General features: G+C 35.3%; 2 protein-coding genes across 6 annotated transcripts in view; both read right to left on the minus strand.

Moving 5' to 3' along the window:
- Nucleotides 1-46: 46 nt before the first annotated feature.
- Nucleotides 47-13,719, minus strand: zdhhc2 (zDHHC palmitoyltransferase 2). Its single transcript, XM_073854184.1, has 13 exons — nt 13,384-13,719; nt 10,204-10,230; nt 9,930-10,024; nt 9,289-9,407; nt 9,093-9,164; nt 8,974-9,006; nt 5,820-5,940; nt 5,296-5,428; nt 4,697-4,823; nt 4,534-4,626; nt 3,319-3,413; nt 3,058-3,121; nt 47-2,166 (listed from the first exon to the last, which is right to left on the minus strand). Exons 1-12 carry the CDS (start codon nt 13,502-13,504, stop codon nt 3,081-3,083), a joined length of 1,077 nt encoding a protein of 358 aa, XP_073710285.1. The 5' UTR covers nt 13,505-13,719; the 3' UTR covers nt 47-2,166; nt 3,058-3,080.
- Nucleotides 13,720-16,222: 2,503 nt separating this feature from the next.
- micu3b (mitochondrial calcium uptake family, member 3b) overlaps nt 16,223-20,544 on the minus strand; it is a 50,400-nt gene continuing 46,078 nt past the window's right edge. For all 5 annotated transcript variants that reach the window (XM_055177666.2, XM_055177665.2, XM_073854185.1 and 2 more), the window contains 5 exons: nt 19,821-19,992; nt 18,564-18,672; nt 17,417-17,574; nt 16,987-17,055; nt 16,223-16,313 (listed from right to left, as the gene is read on the minus strand). In XM_055177666.2, the coding sequence (XP_055033641.1) occupies nt 16,987-17,055; nt 17,417-17,574; nt 18,564-18,672; nt 19,821-19,992 (508 nt within the window). In that variant the 3' untranslated portion in view covers nt 16,223-16,313. The remainder of the gene's footprint in view (nt 16,314-16,986; nt 17,056-17,416; nt 17,575-18,563; nt 18,673-19,820; nt 19,993-20,544) is intronic.

Consider the following 20,544-nt stretch of genomic DNA (forward strand, 5'->3'; position numbering starts at 1 on the left):
AGGTTTGCTTTAATATTCTTATAAGAACAATACCAAAACAACCCTGTAGCATTTCATAAAAATATGTTTATTTCTCTCACAGATTAATAACATTCATCCAAGCGTACACATATAATGTTATACATAAAAACAGATAAAGCTACCAACATAAACAGTCAAAATGTCATGTACTCATGTAAGAACCGCATTTTCTACAGTCGGCTGGTATAGATGCACAAAATCAGAGAGCAGAAGTAGAAATGTATCACAGTTTGTGGTGTGGCATGTTAACCTTTACAACACATTTCCTTACAAACTTCGAAACGGACAATAACAGCACAATAATAACTTTTGGCATTTTTGAGGTTTTGTTTACACTGATACAATCAAGCACATCTACATGCAAGTATTTTAATAGAGCCCTTAGATGTGATCATTAAAAAAAAAAACATTTCAATTTTGCATTTATTGTGCATACGGGGTTATGCGTGAACTGCTATACTGACATTTAAATAATGTTCAATTACTGCAGTTTAATAGTTTATAGACATGAGAGTTAACACTAAACATCAACATGACATACTTGACTCAATAGCAAGAATTTAAAATAATGCACCACTTGAAGTCCTGTTTAAAGTGTAAAATGAATATTTGTGTTTTGAAAAACAGTTTTTGTGTAAATATCCTTGGACAGTCCAGTGCTAAAATTGCACGAGATTAGCAATGTCAAGGTTGCGGGTTCAAAATAGATCACACATCCTGATAAAATGTTCTAAATCTAAAATGCTAGATATATTGCTTTGAATTAAAGCATCCACCGAATATGTAAAATTCAACTTCCTGTAATGGTTTCATCCTTTGAACTAGCAACAATGAAACTGATTTGCAGTGCATCAATAATTTTGTCACTGAGGCTACGTTCACACTGCAGGGCTTAATGCTCAATTCCGATTTTTTTTGCAAGGCCGTTCACATTTCCAATTAAATGCGACCTTTTGTGATCTCCTGTGTGAACGTGAAATGACCCAGAAGTGACCCGCATGCGCAGAAGAGTTCTCAACTGTCAACGACGTCACTCGTTGTTTGCGGAAGTAGCTAACGTTAAACATGGATGTCAACAACAGTGTAGTCAACAGCGGAGCTTTAAAGTTATTTTCCCAACGGAGCCAGCACAATTACAATCTTCTCGTTTTAAGAAGAAAATTAAAAAGAAGGAGGAGAGCAAGGTTTTTGGCCTATTAATTAAATCTATGACCTCGCTTCCCTTCCATTGACTGGTCTCCGCAGCATCGTCCGCCACGGTTGTTGTTTATCTTCTCGTTCCCGCCTACTTCAATGCAGAATTATGGCGTTTGTAGCGTATCAATGACGTACGGGTCAGATACATGTGGCCTGGCCGTTCAGACAGAGGTCGCATTTCAAAAGATCGGATACGTATCGGATTCAGGACCACATACCCAAGTGGCCTGGGTCACACTTGAAAAGATCGGATCTGTGTCATTCAGACTGTCATGAAAAGATCAGATACAGGTCGCATATGGGACAAAAAAATCGGAATTGGGTCGTTTCAGCCTGCAGTGTGAACATAGCCTGTGTGTGACCTTTTTGCTAAACTCTGGGTGGCTTAGATCCATACTTATAAATGAGACCCTCAAACTGTATAAGCAAAACATATTCTTGTCATGAAATATAAACGTATCTGTAAAATATAGTAAATGAACAAATATGTCTGCCTTTCAAAAACTCAAGGATGAAAAGTGGTGTAATACTGTGTTATACCACTTGAGCCTTTACATGTTAAACATTACAAACCGCTACCGTCAGAAAGCATGCATAAATGTTTACGTATCACCTTCTTTAGCACCAATTACATCACTTAAGCAATATTTACCATACAAACTTAAATATTTTTAACATGAAAGTCCACGGTAATGTTTACCGAATATTCAGCCACTGCTGCAGTATGTTTAGGCACGTTATGTAAGATATCCCAACCATACAGTGTGCATGGAAGACACAGCACCCTTCATGTATATACACAGCTTAGCCCTGCACAGTTTGCTTTCGTGAAAGCTTATGCTTCATCGGGTTGAGAGTTAATGGGCAGTGGTCTGTGCATAGCAGCTTAATCTTACAGTGATGATCATCACTGCTTCACTTACACCAGACATCACCAGCAAGAAACTCCTGCAGAAACCGAGAGAATAAACACAAGAGAAGCATTTATGCCATAGACTCTAGATTTTGTTAATTGTTGAAAGAAACAATAAATTCATATATACATGTAAAACAATACAGTATAAAAAAAGGATCAAGTAGACACTGAAGAGAACAAGCCAATTTAGAGAAAGGATGCTATATAAAGAAATGTTACAATAAACTCAAAAAATCCAAGTCGTTTTAAACCATGGTTAGGTTAAATATGAATAATTCCAACCAATGGTTTAAATTAACTGGATTCTTTTAACTCATGATTGAATGAAATTTACATCGTGTATACATTTTCTAGATCAGTGGTTACTTTGGGCCCCCTACATGTGTACAAAAATCTGAACCCCCCCAATCTTCTACATTCATCTTTCCTTTTGATTTTCGTTATGTTGACAAGTTAGTTAAGAAGAAGCAAGCGAAAGTAAAATAACTATAAGTATATGATTTTAAAAAAATTATACAATTATTAGTGGAATGTTTTATCCATCTTTATTTGAGCTCAAAGCATATCGGATCCCGCACCCCACCTGTAAACTCTTGCGCACTCCTCCTAACGTGTGCCCGACCAACCAACAGTTGGGTTTGTCCTTATTTTACCCAACCATGAGTTGAAACAACCCCTCATTTATTATCATATTGTAACACTTTTTGGTTGCAACTATCCTTACTGCTTACTGCTACAGTGTTGTTACATGTATGTATTGCAATATATATTGAGCTATATCCTCTATTGCTCAGTGGTAGAGCATTAAGTTTGAACCCAGTGAACACACATACTGATAAAAATGTATACCTTGTAATGCACTATAAGTGGTTTTGGATAAAAGCATCTGCCGAATGCATAAATATGAATGTGAATATCCAAACCTTTTGCAGCATTTCACGTGTTCCTAAGTTTCCTTCTCAATAGTCAAGGCTGGGTTGCTTGTACCTGTTGAAAGAAACTAGTGTTGTCATGACAACAGCACCGACAAAATCTAGTCTAAAACATGAAGAAAAACAAATGTAGTTTCAGATCTGATATGAGCTTTTTGCCTGACGTGAACAGACAGGAAAGCGGAGGGGAAGTGGGTTGGAGATCTGATCTGGGCCAGATCTGAAGCCGTCACAGCTTCAGAGCCAACTCACCAATCTTGTCTCTGTCCTCTGACTGTCCATTACTGAGCAGTTGGTTCTGAGATTCTCGTAAAATTTGTGGAGGAAACTGCTGAGGTTCTGTGGCACTATGAGAATGAAAAAGGCAAGAATGGAAAGTTCTGCTTATCATTTAAAGTAGAGATGCACCGATATATCGGCCAATAATCAGTATTGGTTGATAAAAGCTATAAATCAGCCAATAGTCATGGCTGATATATCCTGTTAATCAAAAAATAACAGAAAATGCAATGAATTTGAGTTCTGTGTATAGAAAATGTTAAGAAACATCACTAGTTTATTGTTCAATATTAAAGAGACATTCCACTTTTTTTTAAATATACTAATTTTCCAGCTCCCCTAGAGTTAAATATTAGATTTTTATTGTTTTGGAATACATTCAGCTAATCTCCAGATCTGGTGGTCCCACTTTTAGCATAGCTTAGCATAATCCATTGAATCTGATTAGACCATTAGCATTACACTAACAAATAACCAAAGAGTTGCGATTATTTTTCCTATTTAAAACTTGACTCTTCTGTAGTTACATCGTGTACTAAGACCGACAGAAAATTAAAAGTTGCGATTTTCTAGGCAGATATGGCTAGGAACTATACTCTCATTCTGGCGTAATAATCAAGGACTTTGCTGCTGTAACATGGCTGCAGCAGGAGGCGTAGTGATATTACACACTACCCAAAAGTAGTCCCCTTGGTTACTTTCAATAGCAGAGGACAATTTTCAGGTGCTGCATAATATAATTGCTCCTTCTCCAGCCATGTTACAGCAGCAAAGTCCTTGATTATTACGCCAGAATGAGAGTATAGTTCCTAGCCATATCTGCCTAGAAAATCGCAACTTTTAATTTTCCGTCGGTCTTAGTAGACAATGTAACTACAGAAGAGTCAAGTTTTAAATAGGAAAAATAATCGCAACTCTTTGGTTACTTGTTAGCGTAATGCCAATGGTCCAATCAGATTCAATGGACCACGCCAAGCCATGCCAAAAGTGGGACCACCAGATCCGGAGATCAGCCGAATGGACCCCAAAACGGCAAGAATCAAATGTTTCACTCTGGGGGAGCTGGAAAGTTAGCATATTTTCAAAAAAAGTGGAGTGTCCATTTAAACATGGTTAAAAAAACGTTCTCCTATGATAGCTTTGTGTGTATAAAATAAAACATTTTGTTCAATAATATTAGCTGTGTACCCTTTGACTGAAGGGTTGTGAACTGGGAACAAGGAGGGTTGCTCTGGATCTGGGTTCACCGGACACTTGGCGAACGAACAGCCATCGCCCAGACTGCAAAAATACACAATGTGTTAATATAAATCATTTTTTCACTCAAACTGAACACTGTAATGGTTTCTACCTTGAAAAAACAGGTAGCAGCCAGTATTTCTTTTCATCTCCAAACACTTGGCGAAAGTTTTTGTTTATTCCCAAATTGAAGCCATTCTTGTCTGGTCCATGTTGAAATGCAGGTGCTCGGAAAGCCTCTGACAGGACAGATGTTTGAAGAAAAATGTCGATTTCAATGTCAGCGGTTTTCAACTGATCTTGGAGATTAAGTTGCTACCCAAAATAGTACTAAACATATTAATCATTTATAAGCAAAAATGTCTTTGAAGCCAATTTTTGAAATGTATTTATTTGACCATATAAACTTATTAGGGTTTGCAAGATGTTCGGATAAATTGTTGACAATTTAATTTGTGTGCCTTATGCTTTCCTAGAAGAGTAAATGTTGGCACAGTTACATTTCCCTTGAGGATTTGCCACTAAGGGCAGGAGGCACAATCACATATAACCCTAAACACCACCTGCTCCAGATCTGAATCATCTACAGATACGAGTCTGATTTCATCAGATAATGTGGAGAGAAGATCATTTGTATAAAACAGATACAACGTATTGATGAGCCTTCATAATGTATAGCCCATGTGGCTATTTAAAGCACAGCCCACTCACCCAAGGTGGATCGGTTTTTGCAGACAAGCCAGCAATGATAAGCAAACAAAAACGCCAGGCTCACTGAGAACGTGGAGGCAGCAAAAAACAGGAACATAATGTGGAACTTGGCTTGGGTGTCAGGCAGGCCGTTCTGTGAGAATTCAGTTGTAAGCACATTAGATGCATTGTTAGTACACTGCAAACATGACAGTTATGCTGGTCTTGTGGAAATGAATAAGCCTGTTTGCTTATCTTTTGGAATTAAAAGGAACTGTTAACACTAATGTGACAAACTACAGCAACAAACTATAAACGCTATCTATAAGGAATACACAGGACGACATGCACATCATTAATGTCCTACCAAATATTCCATTAGACGCTCATGTGTTTTACCATCAACCTTTCAAAATAAAAGCAACTTTAGATGAAAACACAACAATCAACACTGCTATATAGTGTTAATAGGAAAATAGAGTATCTACAAATTAAAATGATGTCTGTTTCCTAATATAAGATTGAGACTAATGATTCATACTTACAGTCCAAAACTGAATGAAATACTGCAAGTCAGTGGCAGTGACGAACAGGCAATACAACAGAGAATATGCCAAAAAGAGCATGAAAAACTTGTAGTTGGAGAAGCCCACACAATTGTTCACCCTGTCAAAAAAATACACATACAATATTAGTCTCAATACATTTAAGTGTAAATGAGTTGTTTCCACAATATTGAATACGCATCTCAAAAATTAACTTTTTGTGTTTTTCTGTAGAGAATCAAGTTGACACACACATTAATTAAAAGAAGTACCCTTTGAAAAGGTCCTAATATGTACCATTTGGTACAGATCAGTGTTGGGGAAAGTTACTTTTAAAAGTAATGCATTACAATATTAAGTTACTTCCAAAAAAGTAACTAATTGCGTTACTTAGTTACTTTTCATGGAAAGTAATACTTAAGTTACTTTTTAGTTACTTTTGCATTACTTTTTCTTGGCTGAGGCTTGATCTCTTTCAGGCCTTGCAGGTGTTTTTTATGACTAAAAAGTTCTGCATTCAGAAATTGCATATTTCTACACAAAAATGTCGAGCTCTGGCCTGCTATCTCAGTTTCTGATTCAAACGGTTCCCACACAGGCATGTACGCATAGAGTGCATAATGTGACTACGTTTAGTTTAATTCCGTACATCATTTTTACGAATTATGTTAAACGAATTAAATTATAATTAGTAGTAGAATTAATGAAACTAAAAAAGTAACTTGCATTACTTTTTTTTAAAAAGTAACTCAAATATTAATGTGTATTAATTTAAAAAGTAATGTGTTACTTTACTCGTTACTTCAGAAAAGTAATATTATTACGTAATGCACGTTACTTGTAATGCGTTACCCCCAACACTGGTACAGATATGTATACATACCTGTTATGATGGTGACAATAGATGCAGGCAAAGGCAGCGGATCCAAGTGCACCATGAGTTTTAATATAAAATCCATGTAAACAACAGGTACAGAAACCAGGGAAAGAGGAACAGAAACCACATAATATTTAACATCAAATGACAAACATCACAAAGCAGTTCAGTTCAGTAGCTCTCAGTGTGTGTGCAAACAGACCTTGGGACCTATATCATACACCTGGCGTAATGCAGCGCAATGTGCGACGCAAGTGTTTATTGCTAGTTTCAGCCCGGCGCAATTGTTTTCATGTCCAATGTCACATTGTTTAAATAGCAAATGCATTTGCACCCATTTGTGCGCCCATGGGCGTGCTGGTCTGAAAATGAGCTGTGTTCAGGTGCATTGTTGGTGACATAAATAAGGACTGATTACAAGATATTAGAATGTGTAAGGAGCTGCTTCACCTATAGCTAAGTAAGTAATTCAATGTTTTGCTTTAAACAAATGCAAATAATGCATTTATTTTCAAATGTTTTTTTTATGCTATCCCACGGATTTATTGTATATGATGACTATGACCTGTGTAAATGGTGAGATAAGAACCTTTTTTAAGTAATGCTTTTCAAAACCCTCACGGCGCTGTCTGAGTGCTGAAATGTTTCCGCTCTCCACACGTTTGTAAATTCTTTATCTCCTGTTTGTTACAAATAAAGTAGTTTTAAAGTACAAACCTTTTTAATATCAATCTTAAACTGGTCGTCTTCTTCCTTCGCTTTGTTTTTCAGTTTACAAATTCTCCATCTAAAGAGGTAATTGGCATTGCGCGAGCGCAACAGGCTTTTAAAAAGGGATAAAAGATTAGACTCTCATTGGTTTACTGCACGTAACACCCAAAACACACCTATAACTCATTACAAGAATAGGAACAACGCTTTTAGACTGTGTGCTAGGCGCACAAATAATTTTACGCTTTAGACCCTGCGCTTAGATCATTAAAATAGGGCCCCAAATGTTTGAGCCTGTATCAGATGAAGATACAGCATTTGAGGAATAATAAATTGTTTGGAGTTTGTTAATGGACAGTTTCTGAGTGGATCTGCAAAACGTAACTGTAACTTCAGCCTAAATGCTAGCATATAGCATTAACTAGCATATAGTACTAACTCAGCAGTCAGAACTTTGTTTTTAGCATTATTACAACATTGTAATTAATTTAATGTGAAATTTAATGTTGGGGTGTACATCTCGGCTGTAATGAATTTTTGTATTATAATATAATTATGTGTATGAACTCAACTAATGGAGAAGCTTGACAGAGCAATTAATATTACAAATTATTTCATGTTAAATCAACTTAGGATTTAGTGCACTGGACCTCATATTCTTGAAATTTGAAGTTAAAGGGATAGTTCACCCGAAAATGAAAATTCTGTCATCATTTACTCACTCTCATGTTGTAACAAACCTGTATACATTTCGTTGTTATAATGAACACAAAGGAAGATATTTTGAGAAATGTTTGTAAACAAACCGTTCTTGGACCCCATTCACTTCCATATTATTCTTTTTCATAAATTCTTTTTTGTGTGAACTTTAAAATTACTTAAGTTTTAGTTAGTGAAAAATGCACATTTATATGCACTGTAAAAATTTAAAGTTGGATTAATTTAAAAAATGACTTCAATTGGTAACATCTAAAAAAATACAACTTACATTTTCTCACATTAATGAAAAAAATGAAGTGGAAAAAGCTTACATTTTTAGATCTTACCCATTGAACTAATTTATTAAAGTTGTTTCACTCTACATTTTTCCATAAAATTAGAAAATTAAAAACTTAGATATTTTAAAATGTAATTTTAAGAAGTATTTTAAGTGTTACCATTTGAAGTATTTTAAGCAGATCCAACTTTCACTTTTTACAGTGTATATAGTATTTCTACTTAATTTAAATGTTCATTCATTAATTCATTTGTCATTCTGTTCATTCTGACACACGAAAACAAAATTTGTGCCCAGGGCCAGTAGTGTACCATAGAAAAGAAACAATAAACTTTACTAAAAATATACACTCAAAGTAAAAAAAAAAGTAAATAACTTAATATTTATATTAACTTAATAATAACTTATTGTTACCAAATGAAGTGCAGTGCATGACTCAAATGATACAATAAATAAAATCTATTCTCTTGGTTTATCAAAAACCCAGAAATCTTGGAAAAACGTGTTTCTTTAAAAACACAAATCTTTTCATTTTTGCTTTGCACCTCATTTACTGAGCTGGTACTTACCACGGACAATGGTGATCCATCTTTAAAATGCACCTGCAGGACGGCAAAAAAAGGAGCTTAAGTGTAACTGCAAAACAAGCTAAGATTGTGTTGTGCTTTTAAAACAGGCAATGTCATACTTATCACAGGCTGAGCAATGATGACATCGATCAGGCTTCAGCAGCAGGCAGTGGTCACAGTAGCGGACAGCTGTATCAAGACAGATTGTTAACATTCAGATTAAAAAATAAATGTAACTGTCTGTGGCAATCATTTATTTTTCCCTGTTCGCTTGGCCTGTTTGTATGATCGGGGTGTGCTAACATGTGCCCAGCTCCAGACGTTGTGCGTGTATAAATGGGCAAATCCTTTGCGAGTCTCCTCAAGATCTCCTGCTGAGATTCTCTGCGATCTTCATGCTCTAATAGTTCTTTGTCAGGATGTGACAGGTGGAACTGAGAGGAACAGACACAAACATTTCAATGTTTTTTCGCAAGAAAAGTGGCACACCACATCAGACATCTGAGAGCGGCGCGGCTGATTGCCAGTCTGAGCCGTATGTGGTTTCTCGATTACAGTTTGTTTCTCATCTTCTCTGCTTGAAATAATAACCGCCTATGGTGAGATGCTATAGTTACAGTGAGGATCACATGCAATTTACAACCCAACATGCTGTTTTTTAGCAAGCATAACCAACAACTTGCCCTAATGGGTGTTATACCGTATATTTACAAATAATACACAAACCACTCTGCCAAGTGACAAAATACACATTGTGAGCAAACACACCAGGCGTCACCAGAAACATTGTGTTATAACATTCAAATTGAGTTGAGTTTATTTAGAGATCAATGTGGCATTATTGTATGACTTTGGTATTTACATCACTGACCATCTGACTGATTTTAGATAACATAAAGTCTTAATAAAGAAATCACTTCATGAAGAAAAACAGTTCTGCAATAAGCTATGCTCACCTCTTTAAGTGGGTTCATAGGTTTTGTGAAGATGGTTTGCCAGTATGACCACATAAACATGATGAAAAGCATATGGTACAACAGGAGATAAATTACTGTAATACAAAAGAAACATATTTTATATTATTTTTAAATTACACGCCCAGTGAATACCCTTATACCACTGAGATTTTCTTCAACAAATATTAAAAAAATCCAGATCATGTAATTAATGTAAAAAAAATATTTTTCCAGTTGCATCAAGGTAACACACTGTAGGAAAAAGCAGGCTTACTTTTCTCTCCCATGTTCTCTATAGTTTCTGCAGAGGTAAAGAGAAAAACATAGGTCATGGTTCATGATTTGAATTCGGAAAGTAGGACATGATCATCCTATTGAACGTGTCCTACACTAATTCAGTAACTCCTTGTACATTTATAGAAGGTCAGTGAGTAGCAGATGGTTCTCAGCACACTTTCTCTCATGGCTGTTGCAGGAACCCACTGCAGGAGACTTTTGATCAAATGCCCAAATTCACCTGCCTGTACATGCATCTCTGCAACTGGTGCTCAAAAAACATTTGAGATACCAATGACTCACATATTGTGTTGTGGTTTTCTTTTTGGGTTTTTTAAGAATAAAATAATAAAGCAGTGTAGGAACAAACAAAAAGATGATTTCTGTCCACACTGACGGGCACGCATGAGTCTATTTAAAATATTCTTACTCTATCCACCTTATTTCCGAATGCGGAAGTGATGTGATGTATTTTCCTTTTTTATGCGAGACTTCCATTTCAATAGCTGGCCGGTAGAAAACAGTGTGTGTTTATACATGAAATAGACCAAGAATTTGTGTTTTTAACCTTTTCATGCGTATTTTTAAAATGCTGTCCCCCTGGGTTTTTTTAAACTGCAATTTTTTAAATTTACTCATTTAAAACATTGTAAGTTATTTAAACAAACCATAATAAACATATTAAACAATTACATTCATTCAGTATTGTTTTCGTTTTATAAAAATGTTATTACGGCGCTTCTTACACACTAGCTTATGAAATTATTTGCTTTTTCACTTAAAACATAACAAAAGTATGTGCAAACACAGGGGACATATCATGAAAATCTGACTTTTTCCATGTTTAAGTGCTATAATTGGGTCCCCGGTGCTACCTATTAACCTAGAAAATGTGAAAAAGATCAACCCAGTAACTTTGTTTTGATAAACCATCCTCTGCTAGCATGTGAAAAAAAGGTAATTGAAATTTGACTCCTCTTGTGATGTCAGAAGGGGATAATACCACCCCTTAATCTGCACTATCCAACCATGGCACTGCCATTTAGTGCAGAGATCAGCTCATTTGAATTTAAAAGCACACACCCAAAAATGGCACATTTTTGCTCAGGCCTATAAAGTGTCAATTTTAACATGTTATAATAAATTGTCTATGGGTTATTTTAAACTAGAACGTCACATATATACTCCGAGGACACCAAAGATTTATTTTACATTTTAAAAATTGTGAAATGTCCCCTTTAAAAACTATTATAAACATTAACTAATAACCAGTTTGTGTCGTATATATTCTGTACTGTAATCGCATTTTTGTAATAATATATAGTAGCAGAATAAATAAACCAGCTAAATCAGCATAATATTGATTGCTTTTGAACAATTATTGTATTTTTTTTGTTTACTGGCAGTTTCTATGAAAGGTTTAACTGGATGGATGTGTGAATACAGATTATGGTTGCGTGTGCACCCCGTCCACAATCAGCTCTTTTGTGTGTGGATTATGGTCAAAACAAATGTTTTGTAGAGATTTACTGCATTTCTCCCATCTATTATGGCAACCCCTAATTGCACAAATAATGCCGGTCTTCCTAGATTTTATAATAAACATTAACAAGCCAGTCCAAACGACTACCATTAGCTTTAATGGCTCACCGGAAGTCTTACACAATGTAAGATATATTGGCCTATAATCAATATCAGCATATAAAAGCAACTTTGACATATAATACAAATTATTATTATTATAAGTATGCATCGTCTTATCCTGATGGTGTCAAATTTAATACTGCTATCTTGGAAATGTCAAATGTGTGTTCTTTGCTCAACTCAGTATGCAGTGCAAGTGATTTTACATTAGAAATAGGTCAGGCACAGATTGGTAAGGTTAAGTTTGACAGCTTGGCAGCAAGATTAGCTTTGAGACGTAAGGTTTAGCAGACACAACATTCATAACAACCTTAACAAGTCTTAGCGGTATGACACAGGTTGTGCAGAGGCTTATCATTGATATAAGCCTCCATTAGCATGACTGTTAAACTTGCACACGAGATAAACACACGCCAAATGCTTGTTGCAATGAGCTATCTTAGCTAAAATAAAACGTCTCAGGTTACGTATGCAACCCTGGTTTCCTGAGAAGGGAACGAGACGCTGCGCCGCCATAGCACAAGAAAGGGAACCGAAACCCAAGCAAACATATTTGCATTCATTAAATTTTGGAATTCAGTCCTATATAGTGTATGGTTTTCATTCTGTCATCATGATTGAAGTGATTTCGTCTACAGATAATTTTAATACAATAAAGAGATTGGGGGACACCTATAAAGACCCACTGCCTGTGGTTCAGCATAAACTGGTATAAACTGCCAGTAGGATCAGCGGCAGTGTTTATCAACAAATACTTGAATTGATTCTATTAATGGAGTACAAATACAATCACTATTTAAAGGACCCTCCACTGTTTAAAGGAACAATAAAGCCTCTTTATACAAGACTTTATGGGAACATGATTACAGATGCAATCAAAAGCTTGTTGTTGCACACACATAAGAGCCACAGTCTACACAAACGGTAAATAATGAAGCTATATTTGTAACAGTGATGATGGATCATATAGCAACAACACCAGATCAAGTTTGTATGTGTAAGGGTTGGATTTATAATGCCAAAAAAAACTTTACACAGTAGTGAATGTATGTTTATCACTGCAGTAGCCAGTGTACCTGTATAAAAAACATGATGAAATGAGAAAAACAAAAGCTTAAAAGTTTATTAATACAGCAGACTTAACACATTCAACACCTTATAACCATAATATAAAACAATATTTGATTATTATTTTTTTTTAATTTTATTTGATGATTATTAGATTATTATTATTATTATATACTATTATTATTAAAACTGTGGTACACTTACTATAATATTTATTTACTACTACAGTAAGGTTTAAAACACTATACAATCTAGTAAATTTGCGACAGCTTACTATAGTAAATACTACAGTACAAACATGCCATTTTTTAATACATCTATTTCTAAGATGTATCCCATAGTAACAGAACCAGGCATATACACACATGGTCGAGGCCAGGTGCTATTGACTTTGCTTGGTCTACGTTTCAATACAACTTGTATATCCACAGAAGAGCTGTCTGGTCTGTGCTGTTTGTAGTCTTACCTATGCAGAGCTGCACTACATACGCGTAGTAAGACCATGCCACGATCAGACAGATGAACAGCACTGGTATCCAGTATAAAACTCTCCAGCACGCAATGCTGCGCGAACCCGACGGCGCCATCTTTCAATCGATCGCCAAAAGTGGCCAAAAACGACCAAGTTCACCTTCGTCGATAGAGTACTGATGCTAAAACATCATGTGTGTTGTGTGGAGCGGATGTCTGCTCCTGCATCCTCTGGTTCACAGGGTCGCTCTTGTTTGCGGTGTAACGGCCCCGCCCCTTTTTACAAACTTGACACGATGCGGTTAAGGTGTAGTACACTGCCCGATGTACTGTTACCATTGGTCTGTCATGAGTGTTTTAGTTGTTTTAGAGTGGATATTTTAGTGTGTTTAAACTGCAGGATTATCCTAACAGAAATACTGTAGACTGAATACAAATATTTTACATTATGGTTTACACACTGTGAAAAATTTAAATGTGGAGGTGTTGACCCTAATTCTAACTTCTTGTGGTATGTAGTCACTTTAATTAAGGCATATTAAGTATTAATAATAGTATTTTTGACATCATCACATTACTTAATAGGCTATATGGGTGATTCTCGCGAAATTAGACTCATGGGGTGTCATGAAACATTTTGATTTAAAAATTAAATGCAAAGTAAGAGTATCAAAATAAGAAGCATACAGTTACAAAAATCTCTTCATTAACTATTTTGCACATGATTTCAAACGACATCATACAAACCAAATTTTCATTACCGCAACGTGTCCATATCTGGATTTGGGTTCTTTGACATGGAATTATTTATAATTAAAAAATAAAAAAAATAAAAAAACTTCAGTTGCATGTTATACTATAAACATTTACAGTAAAGAAACATGTGGTATTTGGTGATCATTAGTAAATGTAGAGACAATAATAAAGAATATAAATATGTCCAAGACCATTTTTCTCATCCTCCGCAACAATTTTCAATAATTGTTTAGCCCTCAATGAACTAACATTTAAAAAAAATAGTTGGAAGGGACATAATTGACTGTGACACTCAAGATGGCTACCAGGTAAGCAGTTTTTATTTTTTCTTTCCAGATAAAGTTGACATTTTTTTTTGTCATACCTAGACAACTTTTTAGTTCTCATTACCGAAACATGAGTTTGTAAATGCATATATTTAATGAAATATGTTGCGGTAATGATAATTTATGATAATGATAATCTAAAAAATGTAAATAATTCAGGAAATATTCCTTTAAAAATAATGGTTAGTAAGTTCAGACCTTAATCTTATATGTGCAAAAAATTGGCTTAAAGGGCTTTTTAAAAAATCTGATGCTGGACACCTTCTAAATCTGGATTTCGCGAGAATCACCCATATAATAGTAGTCTAATATGTAGTCCCGATGTATATGGGTCAAAACACAATACTAGCTCAAAATCAAATACATATAAAATGTAATATGCCAAATTAAGTCCAAGACCCTTGCACATTAGGAAAGAAGGGATGAAGGAGATATTATCACCCATTTCTGATGCAATCACACCACGGCTGTGAAAACAACATTTCTTATTGGAAAAAGCACCAAATTTATTCTGTGTTCATTTTTCAACACACCACAAATCACTTGGTCATTATTTTCTTGACAATGATAAAAGTTTAAACTTACTGGTACTGGGGTTCTGTCTTATTCATTGTCTATGTTAGCAAGAGGCCTAAACCACCAGTATTGGAGGTGCAGGTGTTTTGACCCATATACACCAAATAAATATCCATAAAGTACATGCACTGCGTGAAAATACAGTGCCTTGACAGTTTGTGTACAGTTTGAGATCACTAAGAACACTTTCAATGAGAGCACTTAAAAACAAGCAAGGCAGCGAGCAAAAAGAATAACACAAATATTTTCACAACAAATATTTTTTTTATTTTGTTTGTGAACTTAAATAATCAATCCAAGCAATTTTAACACCAATACAGACTTTTTATGCAGACAACGGTACAGACAATAATAACTTCTGTTGATCTTGATTACAATATAAAAGAGTGTAAAACATGGTCAATATTTGATCCCATGATACATCATCCCTGATGCGTATGCTTAGTGTTCTGCTGACTGTTTTACTTGCTTTTGGTTTATGCTTTGCTAAATATTTCTTCAAACAGTGGCAGTAAGAAATTCATAAAAGAGATCTGTATGTCTAGCATATTGTGAGATTACTAAGAATTGTTATTTCTCTGCGCATTTAGCATTATCAGTTCCTGTGTGTAAACTGGCAATGGACAGGTTGAGAGAAACTATGTTAGCATTGTGCTCATTTGTAAGGGAAGATTATCTGGCTATAATTCCTACAGAAAAAAATGCATAATGCAGCAGCAAAATAGGGAACGATACAGACATTGTCCATTTTTACTCAATAAATTAGAGTAAGATAAATATATCTATAGCTTATACCATAACAATATTAAACTTTATAGATAAATAGAATAAATAACTATGTACTACAGCAAAATTAAGCCTATTTGACATTTTCTGTTCCATGTAGCATATTCATAAGTAACAATTCTCGAAAAGAAGTAAAATATTTCATTTATAATGTAACATTAAGACTATTATTAAAGCAGCTTCATTTATTCAAAAATCTGGTTGCTGGACCCTAAAAATTGTATAAGACCGTTTTTAAAATAACCTGGTATTAATAAAACTTCTGTAGCTATTTAAAAAGTGTTGTACCCTTTAGTTCATGGTTTTAATAGAGTTAAAAATGCCTGACAAGTGACAAACCTGTTACTATAGGCCAAAGAGGTAGCAAGTGTTAATCTAATTGGACACAGATTTTAACAGAATTAAGTCACTGAGAACTTTAATCCAACTTGACATTTTCCTTACTGTGATTTGAGAGAGAAACACTGAGTGGGACTTTCACCTACAAAAATCAAAGACATACAAAAAACAAAACATCATTGCATACGTCAATAATAAACTGCAAAAGAAAATTCACAATAGCTGGAATTATAAGTAATATTCAATATATATATATATATATATTACTATCTTATAAAGGTACAAAAGCCGTCACTGGGATGGTCCTAATATGTAGCATTTATGTAGAGATTTGTACCTTTAATGTACTTATATGCACCCTTTAGATACAAAGGTGTACTTTTTAAAATGGTACTGCCCCGGTGACAGCTTTTGTACCTGTATTTCCGAGAATGTGAAAATGTACTATACAAGAGTACATGTTTGTTTCCTTCATCCTCTATTCTGTTCAGTACAATAAGTTTAGTTGTTCCCCTTCTCTAGGTGTTTTATGATGTAATGTCATTATCTTGTGGGCTGGGTGCTGTATTCTATTACTATATTAAGTCCTTATACACTATGTCAGGCTAGTATCTTGTATCTCTTGATAGCACACATTAATTTTACAGAGTAATCTGATACTAGAGAAAGAACTTTGTCTGAATATTGAGCAGTGCTTGTGTAGAGGTTCAGTATCATTAATTCAAAACTCCCCAGAGCAATATGATGGAGCTAAACAACAAATAGCCTACTAAAAAAACTTAAAACAATATCTATTACATTTCTTCTATACTTACCTATTTTCCACTGAGTTCCTTCTTCATACAGCCTTTAAAGGATGTGAATCTCTCTTCACCTTTGTAACCCTGAGATCAGAATGGTAATATGAAGGAAAGTTTGCCTTTTTAACAACCAAATAAGATTAGTTTTTATGAAACTGTGTGCCAGACAAGACAAGCAAAGTGCATGATTTGTAAATGGCCACTAGGGGGTAGTAAAGTTTTCTTCACTACCAAAAAAAATCACTGGTCTTTAGCTGAAGTACTTGTGCAACAATAAAAGGTGCTTAATATTGTTAATCCTTAAAGTTATAATAACAGCAATAGGCCTACAATGATCAGCATTGACTAACCTTAAAATTAAACTGATTTGCTACAGTAGCATCTAACAGTTTAAATCTTGTACAGTGATAAGTGTTTCTTTTCTTTAAGGCTGAACAATAGTTACCCAAGAGCCACGGTGCAGGCGGTCCTTCATAATACCAATGAACTCTTTGTAGCTTAGCTGGTCATCATGGTCGACATCAAAGATCTTGAAAACAGTGTTCACGAGATGACGTGAGAGCTTTAGTCCAGTGGCCACATAGACTGCACGGGCAAACTCATCTGTTGGCCGAAAACCAGACATAAATAAAAACAGCTGAATCCTCTAGATCAAAAAGTTTATGGAATATTTGAGGAGTTCAGATGCAAAACCCTTTAAGTGCGTCTGACATGTTTTCTTGTAAATGAGCATTTTTTTGTCAGGTCTTTATGTTTAGGTTCAGTAGTTTCACTTTAATGGCAACTAAAAGGTTATAAGTCAGTAAATGCAATGTCTTACAAAGTCACTTTAGTAATTTTATTGGTATTTCACAAATTTAACTGTCTTTAGTTGCAAAACCCTCTAAGTGCATGCAAGCTTGACAAAAACCTTCAATAAAAACTAGAAACACTAGAAATTATGAAAGTTGGAACGTAAAAATAAAGACAATAAACCACAAATTAGGGGGTGCTGTGATCTCACTGCCACATTCGGATTGTATTCAGGTCCAAGTACTTACTAGGGACCCGACGTTCATCCAATTAATTTTTCATGCACTTGAGACCTATTTGGATGGGACTAGTTTTACAGGGGGACCTCTGAGAAAATCATGCTTCCGAATCAACCAAATCTGTGTTTTTCTCTCAAGACCTCCGTAAAAATTCCCGAGCAATACTGTTTTTGGCCTAACTCAAAGGTCCTCTGAGAAATGTAATCGTGTCGGGATGAAAATGTCTGTGTTTGCAAACAATATCTTTTGAAAATGTGGTTCTTTTCGTGTTTTGGCCAACCTGATCTGCTGTAAGATCTTAGGCTACTAACGCGCGTATACTGTACTTCCTAAGTCCCATTGATTCAGATATGGATGTTTTTTTCTAAAAAATAATTAAATCAAGACGCGCTGAAAATCATACACTGTTAAAGTAGTATAAGGTAAGAAACTTAACCTCATTTATGAAGATAATAAACGAAGATAATATGTGCTGAGTGCATCCGGTTAATACCATTATCTCATTTTTGACATGAGGTGACGTTTAGCGGCTTTTGCATCTGAGCTCCTCTATTAGATTACCTTGTCCAATTGGACGATGTGCATAGTTGTACATCTGCATGGCAATGGTAAAATCCTCTAAATTGTTGAGGAACTGAAAGAAGGACCTAAACTCCTCAAAGGTGATACCCTGTAAGAGAAAACCCACATTAAAATCTGATCATCATCATCTTCATTTTTGAAACAGTAACTAAGAGATTCGAATGCACATAAAATTACAAAGCCAGTGCATAAAATAAATACATTTATACATTAACAATTCTGCTGATAATCTCTACAAGGACAAAATTGCCTCACGCCCCATGTATTGAACCAGGAGTACTTAAGTGGGCCTTGAGGGCTGATAACAGATCCCAAGGCAGAGTCCACATCCCTTCAGCTCCTGTGCCTGAACTACACAATTTGAGCTGTCAACACCTTTGGATTGTTTTGTTTAAGGAAAGGTCGGGTGACTTGTCGACTCTTCTAAAGAAGATTAACCTGATACTTGCATAAATAAAAACAAAGAGGGATGTATCCAAAATATCTCACCGCTGGCAGATTACCCAAACATCAGCTCTTTTGATATTCACTCATCCATTTCCAGGCACTAGACCCATGTCTTTTGCAACCAACAACAACCGTTTAACAAATGAACTAATGAGTTATATGTGACGCTTTACTGCTTTTACAAGTTAAGCTGTATTGCAATATCTCTTAACTAAAGAATAAGAAGCACTTATATATCAATGGCCATCCACCATCAGCCTCCTCAGGCAACTGAAAAGACTCTAACCTCATATTGTGAGGGTCAGTGTGCAAAGAGGAAAACAACCTGAAGCACATACTCTCGAATTATTAATATCCTCCTCTCTCCACTTCTACCAATAGATGTGTTATTCACGATCTGAATAAATGAATTTAGACTTCATAATAGTGGATTCTTTGCTGCTGTATTAATATTATTGTATCATGCCAGATAACATTTTTTATTTTATTTAATTTTTTATAAAAGTTTTGCATAAGTGAAAGTGTACTGTACTGTATATTTTAGTCGTGTCTTAAAATGAGATCATAGAAACTGTATACATAAAAATTATAACAGAATGAGTAAAATACAGTTTAAAATGAAGTCCAACTTGTCAATTTTCCATTCATGTCAGCAAACCAAATGCAAATTGGCATGAAACTTGAATCTAGATGGTACCTGCGGTGCTTTATAAACCAAACATTTGATTTTCCTGAGTGATGAAAGTTTTGAGTGTGTGTGTCCAAAACCATGTCCAGTAAAAGTAGTACCTTCTCGTCTGGTATGCTTTGACGCACATTCTCAAGGTAGCCAGTAATGTTCTCCACCGTGGTGTAACGTAGCAGGATACGCGCAAAGTCCTCCTCGCTGATGGTGGTCATTCCCCTGGAATAGCTGAGGAACTCAATCTCAAGGACCTCTGTCTGCAGGTTGTCCATAAATCTGCCGACAAAGCGTGACACGGACACAGTGTTAAGAGGAGATACCATCACTCTCTCTCTATCTCAGTGGGATGCTATAGTCTAAGTGACTAAACAATCCCAGCATGCTTTGATAAGAATACACATTGACTCTGAGCATTCAAGTATTTTAAAAGGGCCATGCATTATTAATGACATTAAAGGGTTAGTCCATTTTCTAAAAAAAAATCCAGATAAGTTACTCACCACCATGTCATCCAAAAGGTTGATGTCTTTCTTTGTTCAGTCGAGAAAAAATTATGTTTTTGAGGATTTTTCTCATTTTAATGGACTTTAATGGACCCCAACACTTAACAGTTTAAAATTGCAGTTTCAACATAGTTTCAAGGGACTCTAAACAATCTCAAACGTGGCAAAAGAGTCTTATCCAGCTAAATGATTGTCATTTTTGGCACTTTTAAACCATAACTTCTCTTCTTCCTCCGGCTTGCGTAATGACGTCGAAAGGCCTTGGTCACATGCGGTCACAAACAATAAACTGACACAAAGACATTAATTAGTATCAATCCACATA

This window comes from Misgurnus anguillicaudatus, chromosome 16 (assembly GCF_027580225.2).
Source record: "Misgurnus anguillicaudatus chromosome 16, ASM2758022v2, whole genome shotgun sequence".
Classification (NCBI taxonomy): Eukaryota; Metazoa; Chordata; class Actinopteri; order Cypriniformes; family Cobitidae; genus Misgurnus; species Misgurnus anguillicaudatus.